Below are 15,627 nucleotides of genomic sequence, written 5' to 3'. Positions count from 1 at the left end.
AGATGCTTAGTAACAGCTAATGATATCTTGAAGAGCTAATAACCTTTCATAAAGGCAGATAACAGATATGCAGCAACTGGGCCCATGTTCCCTAAATCAATTGTCCAGATTCCATGTATTCTTTCCCAGTACAATTTACTAATAGAGAGCTTTCCAACTATTTGATTTGCATCCAGTTGTAAATTTGCCTCAAGTTCACTCTTTGTTTTGGAAACTCTTTCTTCCCATACCAAATTATATTTAAAAGTTCATTTGCCACAGTTTGGTAGAAGCAATTCTTACCTGTAACTTTCAATTCAGTTGTTCGTCTCACAAGTTTTCCTTCATACTTAAGTTCACAAGTGTAATTTCCTCCATCTTCTTCTTGAACTTCTTGGATTAGAAGAGCATTTCCTTTCTGTATTATTATGCTTCTCCACATTTTTGGCTTGCATTCCTGCAGAGAAAATATTTGCAAGTAAGCAAAAAATTAAAATTCTCATCAAGTCCTAGTACTGGCAAGTTAGTACTTTCACTTGTTTGTGCTCTTCTCCTTAGTTTTCAAAATATATAACTAGAGTTAAGTCAATGACCAGAAAAAAAATATGAATGTCTCTTAATGTGTCCAGTTTAAATTTCACAACTATCAGCCTAAGAGCTACTTTGAAGGCCTGATCCCAAGTGTAGAAATTCTTTGGAGATATTCTGCCAAAATAGGAAAGTATACAAGCTCCCCCAATACAAAAGACGTATAGCAGAACCTTAAAAGTAGGTAAATATCACTATAAAGCCCTGGTATTTTTTTTTCCTATTTGACAGAGACATTTCCTAAGTGTCCAAAGAGAATAGTGTTCATTTAGCAACATAGTATAATACAAGGGAGTCTTAGGCATTGTTAAACATTCATAACAGGCTTTTATACTGGCAATGTAGTCTACAATGGTTTTATTAATTACTTCTTATAGTTAAAAACAAACGCTAATATTCCAGAGTGTCTCTCCCCATAGTCAAGAGATCCATTAGGTGGATGGGATAGGGGAAGGGTTCAAGAAAATTAGGCTTAAGCAGTACTCTAGAAATTCAGCTAGGTAAAATTAGCATACATTTGCCCTAGTAATGGAGAAATTTTCCACTTACTTTCTCAGTTCAGTGCTATATCACCAGAGAATAAGATTTGGGTTTGGAAGACAATTTTTCTATACTCCTAATGAGAATGTGAGGGAGTCTTGCTACTGGGATTGGACTTCTCTCAAAAGAAGTGTTTAAAACTTTTCCAGAGAATGACAAAAACATAACATGAACCAAGTAGGTAAGAATATTCAGGCAAGTGGCGTTGCCTTTTGGGAAATTTGTCAGACTACTTTGTAGATATTTTTCCAGTTTGTCTACTACCCATCTCAAATGTCCAACGAAAGTAGTGGCCAAAAGCTGCACAAACATCAAAAGGAGGTCTAAGGGATAGCCGTGATTATTCAGCTATGCTAAGTAACCAAGGCAAAAATATTTTATCATCTAAACTCTGAATCTGTCAGCTACGGCAATGAAGAAATGATTGTGAGGCAAATTATATAAATAATTGTTAAGAGAACTTTCCACTTTTCCCACCATGGTATATACAACATCTCTTCTACCCCGCCTCCACTTCACCCCCCATTCCTGCCCTCCATACATACATCCTAAACATTCACGTGAAGGTAGAATCAGTGCAGACTCTCAATCTCCAGCTCTGCATGGATGCACGTGTGTGTGTGTGTGTGTGTGTGTGTGTGTGTAAAATGCTTTGAGAGAAGGAGCACCCATTTATTAGTTTCTTACTGTAACAATTTTTTATGATAGCAGGAGTTTTGACAACAAAACACAAAAACTGGCACTTAAGTTCACAGGTATAATATTTAAGAGATATGCTTGCTTTATGTCCAATACAACTACCCACACACATTGTCAGAGAGTAAATAAAAGTAATACTATCTAGGGCATCTAGATATAAGGCTGTTTCACTCCCTAGGGTCTTTCCAAAGAACAGTTAAAGGTCTGTCTGAAATTATATTACACACCATGTCTGGTGAGGTTTATCACCTATATGAGATTTGCTTCTGAGTTAAACCTGGGGATATAAGGTTTCTGGGAAAATGAAGAAGATAGTCTGAACAGAAAGAAAAAAAAAATAGTCCAGCTGCCACTATCGTCATACAATAATAATCCACAATTATTTTCGCATTGTTTCGAACTCTGATAGCCTCAGATTTCTAAAGAATCATTCTGAAGGTTATTAAACAAAAATATGGTCCCTTTGGGCATTTTGAGAGGAAAGGAAAATGAAAACTGAGCTGCTTTTCACTTTCACATAGCAGTGGTGGGGGTGGGCAAATGAGCCCACACACTTGTATTCAAAGACAAATGACGTTTTCTAATGTCATTCTTAGGGAAAGTCCATATGCAATTAGCTCTAACCATTTTCAATTTCTGTGCACACTGCTTTGATTTTTCCCCCAGGAAGTACAATGTAAAGAGTGTATAGAAGTTAGAAAATAAGCCCAATGAAGAACAGCCTGAAATCTCTACACGTTCTTTGGGCTAGATTGAGATAGCCCCAAGTGCTTTCCAAGTTACCATCTAGCCTTATAAAATATTACTTGTACCCATTATAGCTTTTTGAGTTTTTCTTTTAAACTGTGGCATAGGAAAATATTATCATCAGGTAATCTCCACCCTTCTGGAGCCAATGTAGTATAGATGAAAAGGCAAACTGCTGTCAGAGCAAAACAGCTCTAGGTCAATATCTGGGTTTCACCCAAGTTCTGTGGTCTCGGGAAAATTTGTTTAACTTCTTCAGGTATCAGTTTCTTACTCTGCATATGAGGATAATATACTACCATGTGAGAAGCCAGAGCCCAGAAGCTTGCAGAGTTTATTCATTACACTCTTGCTGGGCAGCACTATATGATGGTAATCCAGCACAGAGAATACATTCCATCCCTAAACTTTCACAATCCTGGATTATGTCTCCTCCAAACCTCCAGCTCTCCTTGGTGAAAACTGGTGCTAACTTACTAATCAGATGAAAACAAATCCTCACCAATTGGTTAACTATCTCCAGGAACACAATACTTTAACCCACTGAAAATGTATAGCTCCTAAGAGACCACTCCAAAATTAATCCCAGAAGGTGGGTACAGAAACTATATTTTGTTCAGAAGAGGCTTATAGAAGACCATTGCCCCCACAAACCCATCCTTTATAAAGTTACCTCATTGGCTATTCTGCAGATATCTGGGTACCTACATCAAACCTCATAAGTATTTTATGCTTTTTACTCCATTATTTGCAGTATTTCTCCCTCAAACTGCTGGCTGCTAGGCTTACTACTGTCATTGTTTCTCTCCTGTGCCCAATCTTCCCATGACCTCTTTCCTAGTGAACAGGTACCATTGCCATACCTCATTGTTCCAAACCTGCTTAATTTTGACAGTCTCTTAAGCAAAGAAATTTGAAGCATGTAAGTCAAGTCTCAAGATGGTTGTTTACCTGAGGCAAGGAAAAACCACCAAAGCCTCAAATATGAGCAGGCCCCTAATACTGTTCTCAGTGTGTAATTCCTCTATTATTTAATGCCCCTGACACTATTAAAATAAACTCATCGAGTCAAAGGTTTTGCTGAGGGATAGACTTGCTAGAAGTACCCAAGTTCAACAAATAGCTCCAGTTTTTGGCCTGGCTGATCCCTCATAGAGCAGTTTGTTGTAGGACCTCCTTGTTCAGTCAAAATAATGTCAGCCCTTACAGCCCAGCTTCCTTCCCTCCCTCCCACCCTTCCTGAGTGGCAGATGCCACTTGCCAGCATCTTCTAGGTTGGGAGCCCAGGATGTTCACCAGAAACATCTGTTGACCAAGCTTCTTGAAGTAACTTGCTGCCAGCCTTATCTGGATCTTAGAATTTCCACCCTGTGTTGGTTGGCCATCTGGATGTCTTCTTTGAAAAAGTCATGTCTTTTGCCCATTTCTTCACTGGATTATTTGGTTTTTGGGTGTTGAGTTGGATAAGTTCTTTATAGATTTTGGATACTAACCCTTTATCTGATATGTCGTTTGCAAATATCTTCTCCCATTCCGTCGGTTGCCTTTTAGTTTTGCTGATTGTTTCCTTTGCTGTACAGAAGCATTTTATTTTGATGAGGTCCCAATAGTTCATTTTTGCTTTTGTTTCCCTTGCCTCTGGAGACCTGTTGAGTAAGAAGTTGCTGTGGTCAAGATCAAAGAGGTTTTTGCCTGCTTTCTCCTTGAGGATTTTGATGGCTTCCTGTATTACATTTAGGTGTTTCATCCATTTTGAGTTTATTTTTGTGTATAGTGTAAGAAAGTGGACCAGGTTCATTCTTCTGCATGTCACTGTCCAGTTTTCCCAACACCACTTGCTGAAGGGACTGTCTTTATTCCACTGGGTATTCTTTCCTGCTTTGTCAAAGATTAGTTGGCCATACGTTTGTGGGTCCATTTCTGGGCTTTCTATTCTATTCCATTGATCTGAGTGTCTGTTTTTGTGCCAGTACCATACTGTTTTGATGATTATAGCTTTGTAGTACAGCTTGAAGTCTGGGATTGTGATGCCTCCTGATTTGGTTTTCTTTTTCAAGATTGCTTTGGCTATTCGGGGTCTTTTCTGGTTCCATACAAATTTTAGGATTATTTGTTCTCATCACTCATCATCAGGGAAATTCAAGTCAAAACCACAATGAGGTAACACCTCACACCTGTCAGAATTGCTAACAACTCAGGTAACAACAGATGTTGGCGAGGATGTGGAGAAAGAGGATTTCTTTTGTACTGCTGGTGAGAATGCAAACTGGTGCAGCCACTCTGGAAAACAGTATGGAAGTTTCTCAAAAAGTTAAAAATACAAGTACCCTACGACCCAGAAATTGCACTACTAGGTATTTATCCAAGGGATACAGGTATGCTGTTTTGAAGGGGCACATGCACCCCAATGTTTATAGCAGCACTATCAACAACAGTCAAAGTATGGAAAGAGCCGAAATGTCTATTCATGGATGAATGGAAAGAAGATGTGGTATATATATATATATAATGGAGTACTACTCGGCAATCAAAACGAATGAAATATTGCCATTTGAAAGATGGAACTTGAGGGGTGGATGGAACTAGAGGGTAATATGCTAAGTGAAATTAGTCAGAGAAAGATAAATATCATATGATTTCACTCATATGAGGACTTTAAGACACAGAACAAATTAACACAAGGGATGGGAAGAAAAAAGAATATAAAAGCAGGGAGGGGGACAAAACATAAGACTTTTTTTTAATGTTTATTTATTTTTGAGAGAGAGACAGAGCATGAGCAGAGGAGGGTAGAGAGAGAGAGGGAGACACAGAATCCAAAGCAGGCTCCAGGCTCCGAGCTGTCAGCAAGAGCCAGACGCGGGGCTCAAACTCACGGACGGTGAGATCATGACCTGAGCTGAAGTCGGACGCTCAACCGACTGAGCCACCAGGCGCCCCAGATAAGACTCTTAAATATGGAGAACAAACAGAGGGTTACTAGACGGGTTGTGGGAGGGGGATGGGCTAAATGGGTAAGGGGCATTAAGGAATCTACTCCTGAAATCATTGTTTCACTATATGCTAATTAAACTGGATGTAAATTTAAAAAAATAAAATTAAAAAAAAAAAACAATTTCCACACTGAAATATTCACCAATATATTCACAGTACATTTCTGAGATATCATCATCATACCCACAGGTATTTTTGAATCAGTTTGATTTGTTGGCCATGGACATTTCAATTATATTCAGAGCACAGAACTCATTTCTCATGGCAAGAACACTAGGAAGATTAATTTAAATATTTATTCTGATTCTGAAGTTCAGACACAAAGTAGTTGTGCAACCACAGACCAATCATATAACCTCTGTCCTCAAGGGCACCTAATACTCATCCCCTCAGACCCAATTTCTCCCCTTTCCCCTGGAGACTGGACTATTTCATACAGCATCTAGGCAGTTGCCTAAAAATCTATAGGGAACGTGATCTTTCTTCAAATTAAAGATGGAAGACATAGGAGCACAATTGTGAATTAGGTATCAACTTTGCCCTTTTCAGTCCTAACTCTACTCCAAATTCATAGGATAACAAACTTCAGAAAGTCTTTCCCCTTCCTAGCTCCATTTCTCCAACTTTCTCTCTTCATATTCTTAATGTAGAAGGCAGTACCCCACAGTGATTAAAGTATAAGGTCTAGACTCAAATACTTGGTTTAGAATCCCAAGTTGTATTCTCTTGAGCATGCTACTTAATTGACCTTAGCCTTAATTTTTTCACCTATTAAAAAATTGGTGATAGGGGGTGACTAGTCATTTAAGCATCCAACTCTTGATTTCAGCTCAGGTCATAATCTCATGGTTTATGAGTTCAAGCCCCTCATAGGGCTCTGCGCTTATAGCACAGAGCCCGCTTGGGATTCCCTCTCTCCCCTCTCCTGCTCACTCTTTTTTTTCTCTCTCTCAAAATAAATAAATAAACTTTTAAAAAGTGGTGATAATAATATTTACCAATATGGGTGATTATGAGGAATAAATGAGGTGATGCATATAAATGCTCTGTATTATAGAGCATAACATGATAAAAAACTATAAATATTAACTATTATTCTATTATTATTACTACCTTCATAACTCTGCCTTCAGATTACATACACTCCTATTATGAAATGTTAATGACTGTCAGGAGTTAATGTGATTCACATTTCTATGGAGATCTGGAGACAATTCAAAAGACAATTCAAAGTTATAATTCCAATTCAGGGGCTGACTTCCAGTTTCTGATTCAACATGCAAAGGCTTGGAAAGTTTCATTACCATCCACACAACAAGAAAAAAAGCTGAACAAACTGGAAGTCAACTACCCTTCTTATATCCATCAGACAATTGAGGTGACAGTGAAAATCACTGCCCTAGAAACTGGAGAGACAGGTGAGTACAAAGAATCACAGCTTACTGGGAACTGAAGCAGACACAGGAGCCAGAAACTAGTAGGAACAGTTAAAGGGTAATTGACTAATTTCTGAAGACTGTGAACTGGTTTGATACAAAAAAAAAAAAAAAACCGTTGGTGTCCCAGTCTTGTGGGCCACTTTTGAAAGGTTTGCCTCCAGGAACCCCACCAGGTTATTAGCATGGAAACCAGAGAAAAAAATCCCCTTATGCTTTTGGTATAGGAAGAAAAAGGTAACCATTTTGAAATATACCCAAAGAGCTCTGTTCTCCTTGACAATGGCCTGTCCTCAAAGAATATGGGAAAAGGGAAATACCCAGTGTCAGCCCCCTTTAGCTTTTGAAGGAAAATAGCTAGCTCCAGCTCCCTCTATAATTCCTGTCTCATCTAATGGAGAGAAGCTGAAAAGCACTTGTGATGGCCACAGCCCAGGGCCAGAGTTCACTAAAACATGGAAATCTAACCATAAGATTACAGAATGTTTTCCCTTACCCTACACCTTACTATCATATCAACAGGGTTCCTGTATAACATAAGGATATTACAGCTAAAATAACTGCACGATTCAGTCCTTACTTAAGATGAAGTCTTTAGGAAAACCCAGAGATAATAGGGGAATGAAAAACAAGGACACCAGAGGGAATTTTAGCCTCTATACCTACAACTAGAGCAAGGAGTCAATACAGCCTAACTCCTGGCTAGATAAATGTAAAAACCTCACATTAAAGGCCTGTTAATTCAGTTCCTTTTACCAAGTACATAATGCTTGGCTTTCAACAGAAATTTACATGGTGTACTAAAAGACAAAAACAGCAACAACAACAACAACAACGACAATGACAACAAAAACGGCACGATTTGAAAAGAAAGAACAAGCATTAGAACCAGACTGGGGTATAGCAGAAAAATTGGAATTACCTGTCTGAGAATTTAAAATAAGTATGATTAATATGTTAATGGTCCTAATGGTAACAGTGGACAACATGTAAGAACAGAAGAGAGATGTAAACTCTTTAAAAATAATAAAAAGAGAAATACTAGAGACAAAAACACTGTAGCAGACATAAAGAATGTCTTTGATAGGCTTTTTTATAGTAATTTTTTACTACAATTTATTGTCAAGTTGGGTAACATACAGTGTATATGGTGTGCTCTTGGTTTTGGGGGTAGATTCTCATGGTTCATCACTTACATACAACACCTAGTGCTCATCCCAACAAGTGCCCTCCTCAATGCCCATCACCCATTTCCCCCCTCCTTCCCCATCAACCCTAAGTTTGTTCTCTGTACTTAAGAGTCTCATATGGTTTGCCTCCCTCCCTCTCTGATTGTAACTATTTCTTTTCCCCTTCCCTTACCCCATATTAACTATTAAGTTTCTCAAGATCCAGATATGAGTGAAAACATATTGTATCTGTCTTTCTCTGACTGAATTATTTCACTTAGCAAAATACCCTTCAATTCCATCCAAGTTGCTACAAATGGCAGGATTTCATTTTTTTCTCATTGTGAAGTAGTGTTCCATTGTGTATACAAACCACATCTTCTTTATCCATTCATCACTTGATGGATGTTTAGGCTCTTTCCATAATTTGACTATTGTTGAAAGCGCTGCTATAAATATTGGGGTACATGTGCCGCTATGAATCAGCACTGCTGTATCCTTTGGATAAATTCCTAGTATTGCTATTGCTGGGTCATAGGAAAGTACTATTTTTAGTTTTGTTTTGTTTTTCTTTCAGGAAACTCCACACTGTTTTCCAAAGTGGCTGCACCAGTTTGCATTCCCACCAACAGTGCAAGAGGGTTCCCATTTCTTCATATCCTTGTCAGCATCTGTTGTCTTCTGAGTTGTTAATTTTAGCTACTCTGGTATGAGGTGGTATCTCAGTGTGGTTTTCATTTGTATTTCCCTGCTGATGAGTGATATTGAGCATCTTGTCATGTCTGTTGGCCATCTGGATATCTTCTTTGGAAAAGTGTCTACTAGAGATAAAAACACTATAACAGACATAAAGAATGCATTTGGTAGGCATTTTAATAAACTGGGCATGGTGAAAGGAAAAAAAAATCAGTGAGTTTGAAGGTATGTCAATAATAACTTCCCAAACTGATGAGCAAAACGAAAGAAGAATTAAAAAAAAAAAAGAACATCTGAGTGTTAGTGTATTGGAAGATGGCGGCATAGGAGAACGCTGGGCTCACCTTGTCCTGCTGATAACTTAGATTCTATCCACATTGGCCTAAATAACCCAGAAAACCACCAGAAGAAAAACAGAACAGACTCTCCGGAGCCAAGCGTAGACAAGAGGCCCACGGAAGAGGCTAGGAAGGGCAGACAGGCGGTGAATGCTACATGGACTGGCAGGAGAGAGTCGGGCAGTGCAGGGGCAGCCCACCGGGCAAGGCAGAGCCCCCGAAATATGGCTTGCAAGGCGGAGTGGCCAGATTCTATGAGTTCTGACAGCCAGCGGGACTTAATATCTGGAATGTTAAAGGTCAACAGCCCTGCTCTTGGAGAGCAAGGAAGGCAAGAGGATGCTGGGAGGGAGGGTTGCTGAGCCCCGGAAGACAGAGCTCAGCTCGGTGGGGGAACAAAGGTGCTGGCAAGTGCCATTTGCCTCTCCCATCCCCAAGCCGAAATTCCAAAGGGAACCAGTTCCCATTGCCAAACTTGCTTACATCACGCAAACACCCAACGCTGTGCTTCTGTGGATCCATCCCTCCAACGGACATGTCTCCCTCCTGGGGTGGAGGGCCCCTCCCGCAAGGGACCACCAAGGGCAAAGCTAGCTAACCCTGCCCCTCCCACCACTGTACAACTTGCAGATTCACCCCATCTGATATGCCCTTGGCCAGTTCCCATCAAAGCAGCACCACAAGCCTGGCAGTATGCAAGTAGCCCAGACAGGGGCCACACCACTACACAGTGAGTCCTGCTCTTGGGAGAGGGGAAGATAATGTATATGCCAGTCTCACTGTGTCCCCAGCAGTGGGCTGGGGGCAGACATTTGGTGTGACTGCTGCCCCACCCACCATCACAAGTTTCTCCTGACAGCACGGGGGAAGTGCCCTGCAGTTTGGAGCTACCACAGGGACTAGCCAAAATGACTAAATGGAAGAATTCTCCTCAAAAGAAACTCCAGGAAGTACCAACAGGTAACAAATTGATCAAAAACGATTTAAGCAATATAATGGAACAAGAATGTAGAATAGTAGTCATAAAATTAATCACTGGGCTTGAAAAAAGCATAGAGGATAGCAGAGAATCTATTGCTACAGAGATCAAAGGACTAAGAAATAGTCATGAGGAGCTAAAAAATAGTATCAATGAGGTGCAAAATAAAATGGAGGCGACCATACTCCCTACTAAACACCCTACTAAAGAATGAATGGGGGCGGCAAGATGGCGGCTTAGGAGGACGCTGGGCTCACCGCACGTCCTGCTGATCACTTAGATTCCATCTACACCTGCCTAAATAACCCAGAAAACCGCCAGAGGATTAGCAGAACAGAGTCGCCGGAGCCAAACGCAGACGAGAGGCCCACGGAAGAGGGTAGGAAGGGCGGCGAGGCGGTGCGCGCTCCACGGACTGGCGGGAGGGAGCCGGGGCGGAGGGGCGGCTCGCCGGCCAAGCAGAGCCCCCGAGTCGGGCTTGCAAAAGCGGAGGGGCCGGGCGGACTGTGTTCCGACAGCAAGCGCGACTTAGCGTCTGGGAGGTCAGAAATTAACAGCTCTGCTCGGAAAGCGGGAAGGCTGGAGGACAAAGGGAGGGAGAGCTGCTGAGCCCCCTGACAACAGAGCTCAGTTTGGTGGGGAACAAAGGCGCTCGCCAGCGCCATCTCCCCCGCCCATCCCCCAGCCGAAATCCCAAAGGGAACCGGTTCCTGCCAGGGAACTTGCTCGCTCCTCGCAAACACCCAACTCTGCGCTTCTGCGGAGCCAAACCTCCGGCAGCGGATCTGACTCCCTCCCGCTGCCACAGGGCCCCTCCTGAAGTGGATCACCTAAGGAGAAGCGATCTAAGCCTGCCCCTCCTGCCCCCGTGCACCTTGCCTACCCACCCCAGCTAATACGCCAGATCCCCAGCATCACAAGCCTGGCAGGGTGCAAGTAGCCCAGACGAGCCACACCACCCCACAGTGAATCCCGCCCCTAGGAGAGGGGAAGAGAAGGCCCACACCAGTCTGACTGTGGCCCCAGCGGTGGGCTGGGGGCAGACATCAGGTCTGACTGCGGCCCCGCCCACCAACTCCAGGTATACACCACAGCACAGGGGAAGTGCCCTGCAGGTCCTCACCACGCCAGGGACTATCCAAAATGACCAAGCGGAAGAACTCCCCTCAGAAGAATCTCCAGGAAATAACAACAGCTAATGAGCTGATCAAAAAGGATTTAAATAATATAACAGAAAGTGAATTTAGAATAATAGTCATAAAATTAATCGCTGGGCTTGAAAACAGTATACAGGACAGCAGAGAATCTCTTGCTACAGAGATCAAGGGACTAAGGAACAGTCACGAGGAGCTGAAAAACGCTTTAAACGAAATGCATAACAAAATGGAAACCACCACAGCTCGGCTTGAAGAGGCAGAGGAGAGAATAGGTGAACTAGAAGATAAAGTTATGGAAAAAGAGGAAGCTGAGAAAAAGAGAGATAAAAAAATCCAGGAGTATGAGGGGAAAATTAGAGAACTAAGTGATACACTAAAAAGAAATAATATAAGCATAATTGGTATCCCAGAGGAGGAAGAGAGAGGGAAAGGTGCTGAAGGGGTACTTGAAGAAATCATAGCTGAGAACTTCCCTGAACTGGGGAAGGAAAAAGGCATTGAAATCCAAGAGGCACAGAGAACTCCCTTCAGACGTAACTTGAATCGATCTTCTGCACGACATATCATAGTGAAACTGGCAAAATACAAGGATAAAGAGAAAATTCTGAAAGCAGCAAGGGGTAAACGTGCCCTCACATATAAAGGGAGACCTATAAGACTCGTGACTGATCTCTCTTTTGAAACTTGGCAGGCCAGAAAGAATTGGCACGAGATTTTCAGGGTGCTAGACAGAAAAAATATGCAGCCGAGAATCCTTTATCCAGCAAGTCTGTCATTTAGAATAGAAGGAGAGATAAAGGTCTTCCCAAACAAACAAAAACTGAAGGAATTTGTCACCACTAAACCAGCCCTACAAGAGATCCTAAGGGGGACCCTGTGAGACAAAGTCCCAGAGACATCACTACAAGCATAAAACATACAGACATCACAATGACTCTAAACCCGTATCTTTCTATAATAACACTGAATGTAAATGGATTAAATGCGCCAACCAAAAGACATAGGGTATCAGAATGGATAAAAAAACAAGACCCATCTATTTGCTGTCTACAAGAGACTCATTTTAGACCTGAGGACACCTTTAGATTGAGAGTGAGGGGATGGAGAACTATTTATCATGCGACTGGAAGCCAAAAGAAAGCTGGAGTAGCCATACTTATATCAGACAAACTAGACTTTAAATTAAAGGCTGTAACAAGAGATGAAGAAGGACATTATATAATAGTTACAGGGTCTATCCATCAGGAAGAGCTAACAATTATCAATGTCTATGCACCGAATACCGGAGCCCCCAAATATATAAAACAATTACTCATAAACATAAGCAACCTTATTGATAAGAATGTGGTAATTGCAGGGGACTTTAATACACCACTTACAGAAATGGATAGATCATCTAGACACACGGTCAATAAAGAAACAAGGGCCCTGAATGAGACATTGGATGAGATGGACTTGACAGATATATTTAGAACTCTGCATCCCAAAGCAACAGAATATACTTTCTTCTCGAGTGCACATGGAACATTCTCCAAGATAGATCATATACTGGGTCACAAAACAGCCCTTCATAAGTTTACAAGAATTGAAATTATACCATGCATACTTTCAGACCACAATGCTATGAAGCTTGAAATCAACCACAGAAAAAAGTCTGGAAAACCTCCAAAAGCATGGAGGTTAAAGAACACCCTACTAACGAATGAGTGGGTCAACCAGGCAATTAGAGAAGAAATTAAAAAATATATGGAAACAAACGAAAATGAAAATACAACAATCCAAACGCTTTGGGACGCAGCAAAGGCAGTCCTGAGAGGAAAATACATTGCAATCCAGGCCTATCTCAAGAAACAAGAAAAATCCCAAATACAAAATCTAACAGCACACCTAAAGGAACTAGAAGCAGAACAGCAAAGGCAGCCTAAGCCCAGCAGAAGAAGAGAAATAATAAAGATCAGAGCAGAAATAAACAATATAGAAACTAAAAAAACTGTAGAGCAGATCAACGAAACCAAGAGTTGGTTTTTTGAAAAAATAAACAAAATTGACAAACCTCTAGCCAGGCTTCTCAAAAAGAAAAGGGAGATGACCCAAATAGATAAAATCATGAATGAAAATGGAATTATTACAACCAATCCCTCAGAGATACAAACAATTATCAGGGAATACTATGAAAACTTATATGCCAACAAATTGGACAACCTGGAAGAAATGGACGAATTCCTGAACACCCACACACTTCCAAAACTCAATCAGGAGGAAATAGAAAGCTTGAACAGACCCATAACCAGCGAAGAAATTGAATCGGTTATCAAAAATCTCCCAACAAATAAGAGTCCAGGACCAGATGGCTTCCCAGGGGAGTTCTACCAGACGTTTAAAGCAGAGATAATACCTATCCTTCTCAAGCTATTCCAAGAAATAGAAAGGGAAGGAAAACTTCCAGACTCATTCTATGAAGCCAGTATTACTTTGATTCCTAAACCAGACAGAGACCCAGTAAAAAAAGAGAACTACAGGCCAATATCCCTGATGAATATGGATGCAAAAATTCTCAATAAGATACTAGCAAATCGAATTCAATGGCATATAAAAAGAATTATTCACCATGATCAAGTGGGATTCATTCCTGGGATGCAGGGCTGGTTCAACATTCGCAAATCAATCAACGTGATACATCACATTAACAAAAAAAGAGAGAAGAACCATATGATCCTGTCAATCGATGCAGAAAAGGCCTTCGACAAAATCCAGCACCCTTTCTTAATAAAAACCCTTGAGAAAGTCGGGATAGAAGGAACATACTTAAAGATCATAAAAGCCATTTATGAAAAGCCCACAGCTAACATCATCCTCAACGGGGAAAAACTGAAAGCTTTTTCCCTGAGATCAGGAACACGACAAGGATGCCCACTCTCACCGCTGCTGTTTAACATAGTGCTGGAAGTTCTAGCATCAGCAATCAGACAACAAAAGGAAATCAAAGGCATCAAAATTGGCAAAGATGAAGTCAAGCTTTCGCTTTTTGCAGATGACATGATATTATACATGGAAAATCCGATAGACTCCACCAAAAGTCTGCTAGAACTGATACAGGAATTCAGCAAAGTTGCAGGATACAAAATCAATGTACAGAAATCAGTTGCATTCTTATACACTAACAATGAAGCAACAGAAAGACAAATAAAGAAACTGATCCCATTCACAATTGCACCAAGAAGCATAAAATACCTAGGAATAAATCTAACCAAAGATGTAAAGGATCTGTATGCTGAAAACTATAGAAAGCTTCTGAAGGAAATTGAAGAAGATTTAAAGAAATGGAAAGACATTCCCTGCTCATGGATTGGAAAAATAAATATTGTCAAAATGTCAATACTACCCAAAGCTATCTACACATTCAATGCAATCCCAATCAAAATTGCACCAGCATTCTTCTCGAAACTAGAACAAGCAATCCTAAAATTCATATGGAACCACAAAAGGCCCCGAATAGCCAAAGGAATTTTGAAGAAGAAGACCAAAGCAGGAGGCATCACAATCCCAGACTTTAGCCTCTACTACAAAGCTGTCATCATCAAGACAGCATGGTATTGGCACCAAAACAGACACATAGACCAATGGAATAGAATAGAAACCCCAGAACTAGACCCACAAACGTATGGCCAACTCATCTTTGACAAAGCAGGAAAGAACATCCAATGGAAAAAAGACAGCCTCTTTAACAAATGGTGCTGGGAGAACTGGACAGCAACATGCAGAAGGTTGAAACTAGACCACTTTCTCACACCATTCACAAAAATAAACTCAAAATGGATAAAGGACCTAAATGTGAGACAGGAAACCATCAAAACCTTAGAGGAGAAAGCAGGAAAAGACCTCTCTGACCTCAGCCGTAGCAATCTCTTACTCGACACATCCCCAAAGGCAAGGGAATTAAAAGCAAAAGTGAATTACTGGGACCTTATGAAGATCAAAAGCTTCTGCACAGCAAAGGAAACAACCAACAAAACTAAAAGGCAACCAACGGAATGGGAAAAGATATTCGCAAATGACATATCGGACAAAGGGCTAGTATCCAAAATCTATAAAGAGCTCACCAAACTCCACACCCGAAAAACAAATAACCCAGTGAAGAAATGGGCAGAAAACATGAATAGACACTTCTCTAAAGAAGACATCCGGATGGCCAACAGGCACATGAAAAGATGTTCAGCGTCGCTCCTTATCAGGGAAATACAAATCAAAACCACACTCAGGTATCACCTCACGCCAGTCAGAGTGGCCAAAATGAACAAATCAGGA

The 15,627-nt window shown here is 40.9% G+C and overlaps 1 protein-coding gene across 1 annotated transcript in view; it reads right to left on the bottom strand.

Moving 5' to 3' along the window:
* The window catches only part of IL1RAPL2 (interleukin 1 receptor accessory protein like 2), a 317,570-nt gene that overhangs the window by 228,741 nt on the left and 73,202 nt on the right, over window positions 1-15,627 (bottom strand). Inside the window, exon 5 of the mRNA XM_043570008.1 lies at window positions 283-436. Coding sequence (XP_043425943.1) covers window positions 283-436 — 154 coding nt within the window. The remainder of the gene's footprint in view (window positions 1-282; window positions 437-15,627) is intronic.

This window comes from Prionailurus bengalensis, chromosome X (assembly GCF_016509475.1).
Source record: "Prionailurus bengalensis isolate Pbe53 chromosome X, Fcat_Pben_1.1_paternal_pri, whole genome shotgun sequence".
Lineage (NCBI taxonomy): Eukaryota > Metazoa > Chordata > Mammalia > Carnivora > Felidae > Prionailurus > Prionailurus bengalensis.
Note: the sequence above shows the minus strand (reverse complement) of the source record. Positions and strands in the feature narration are given on the sequence as shown.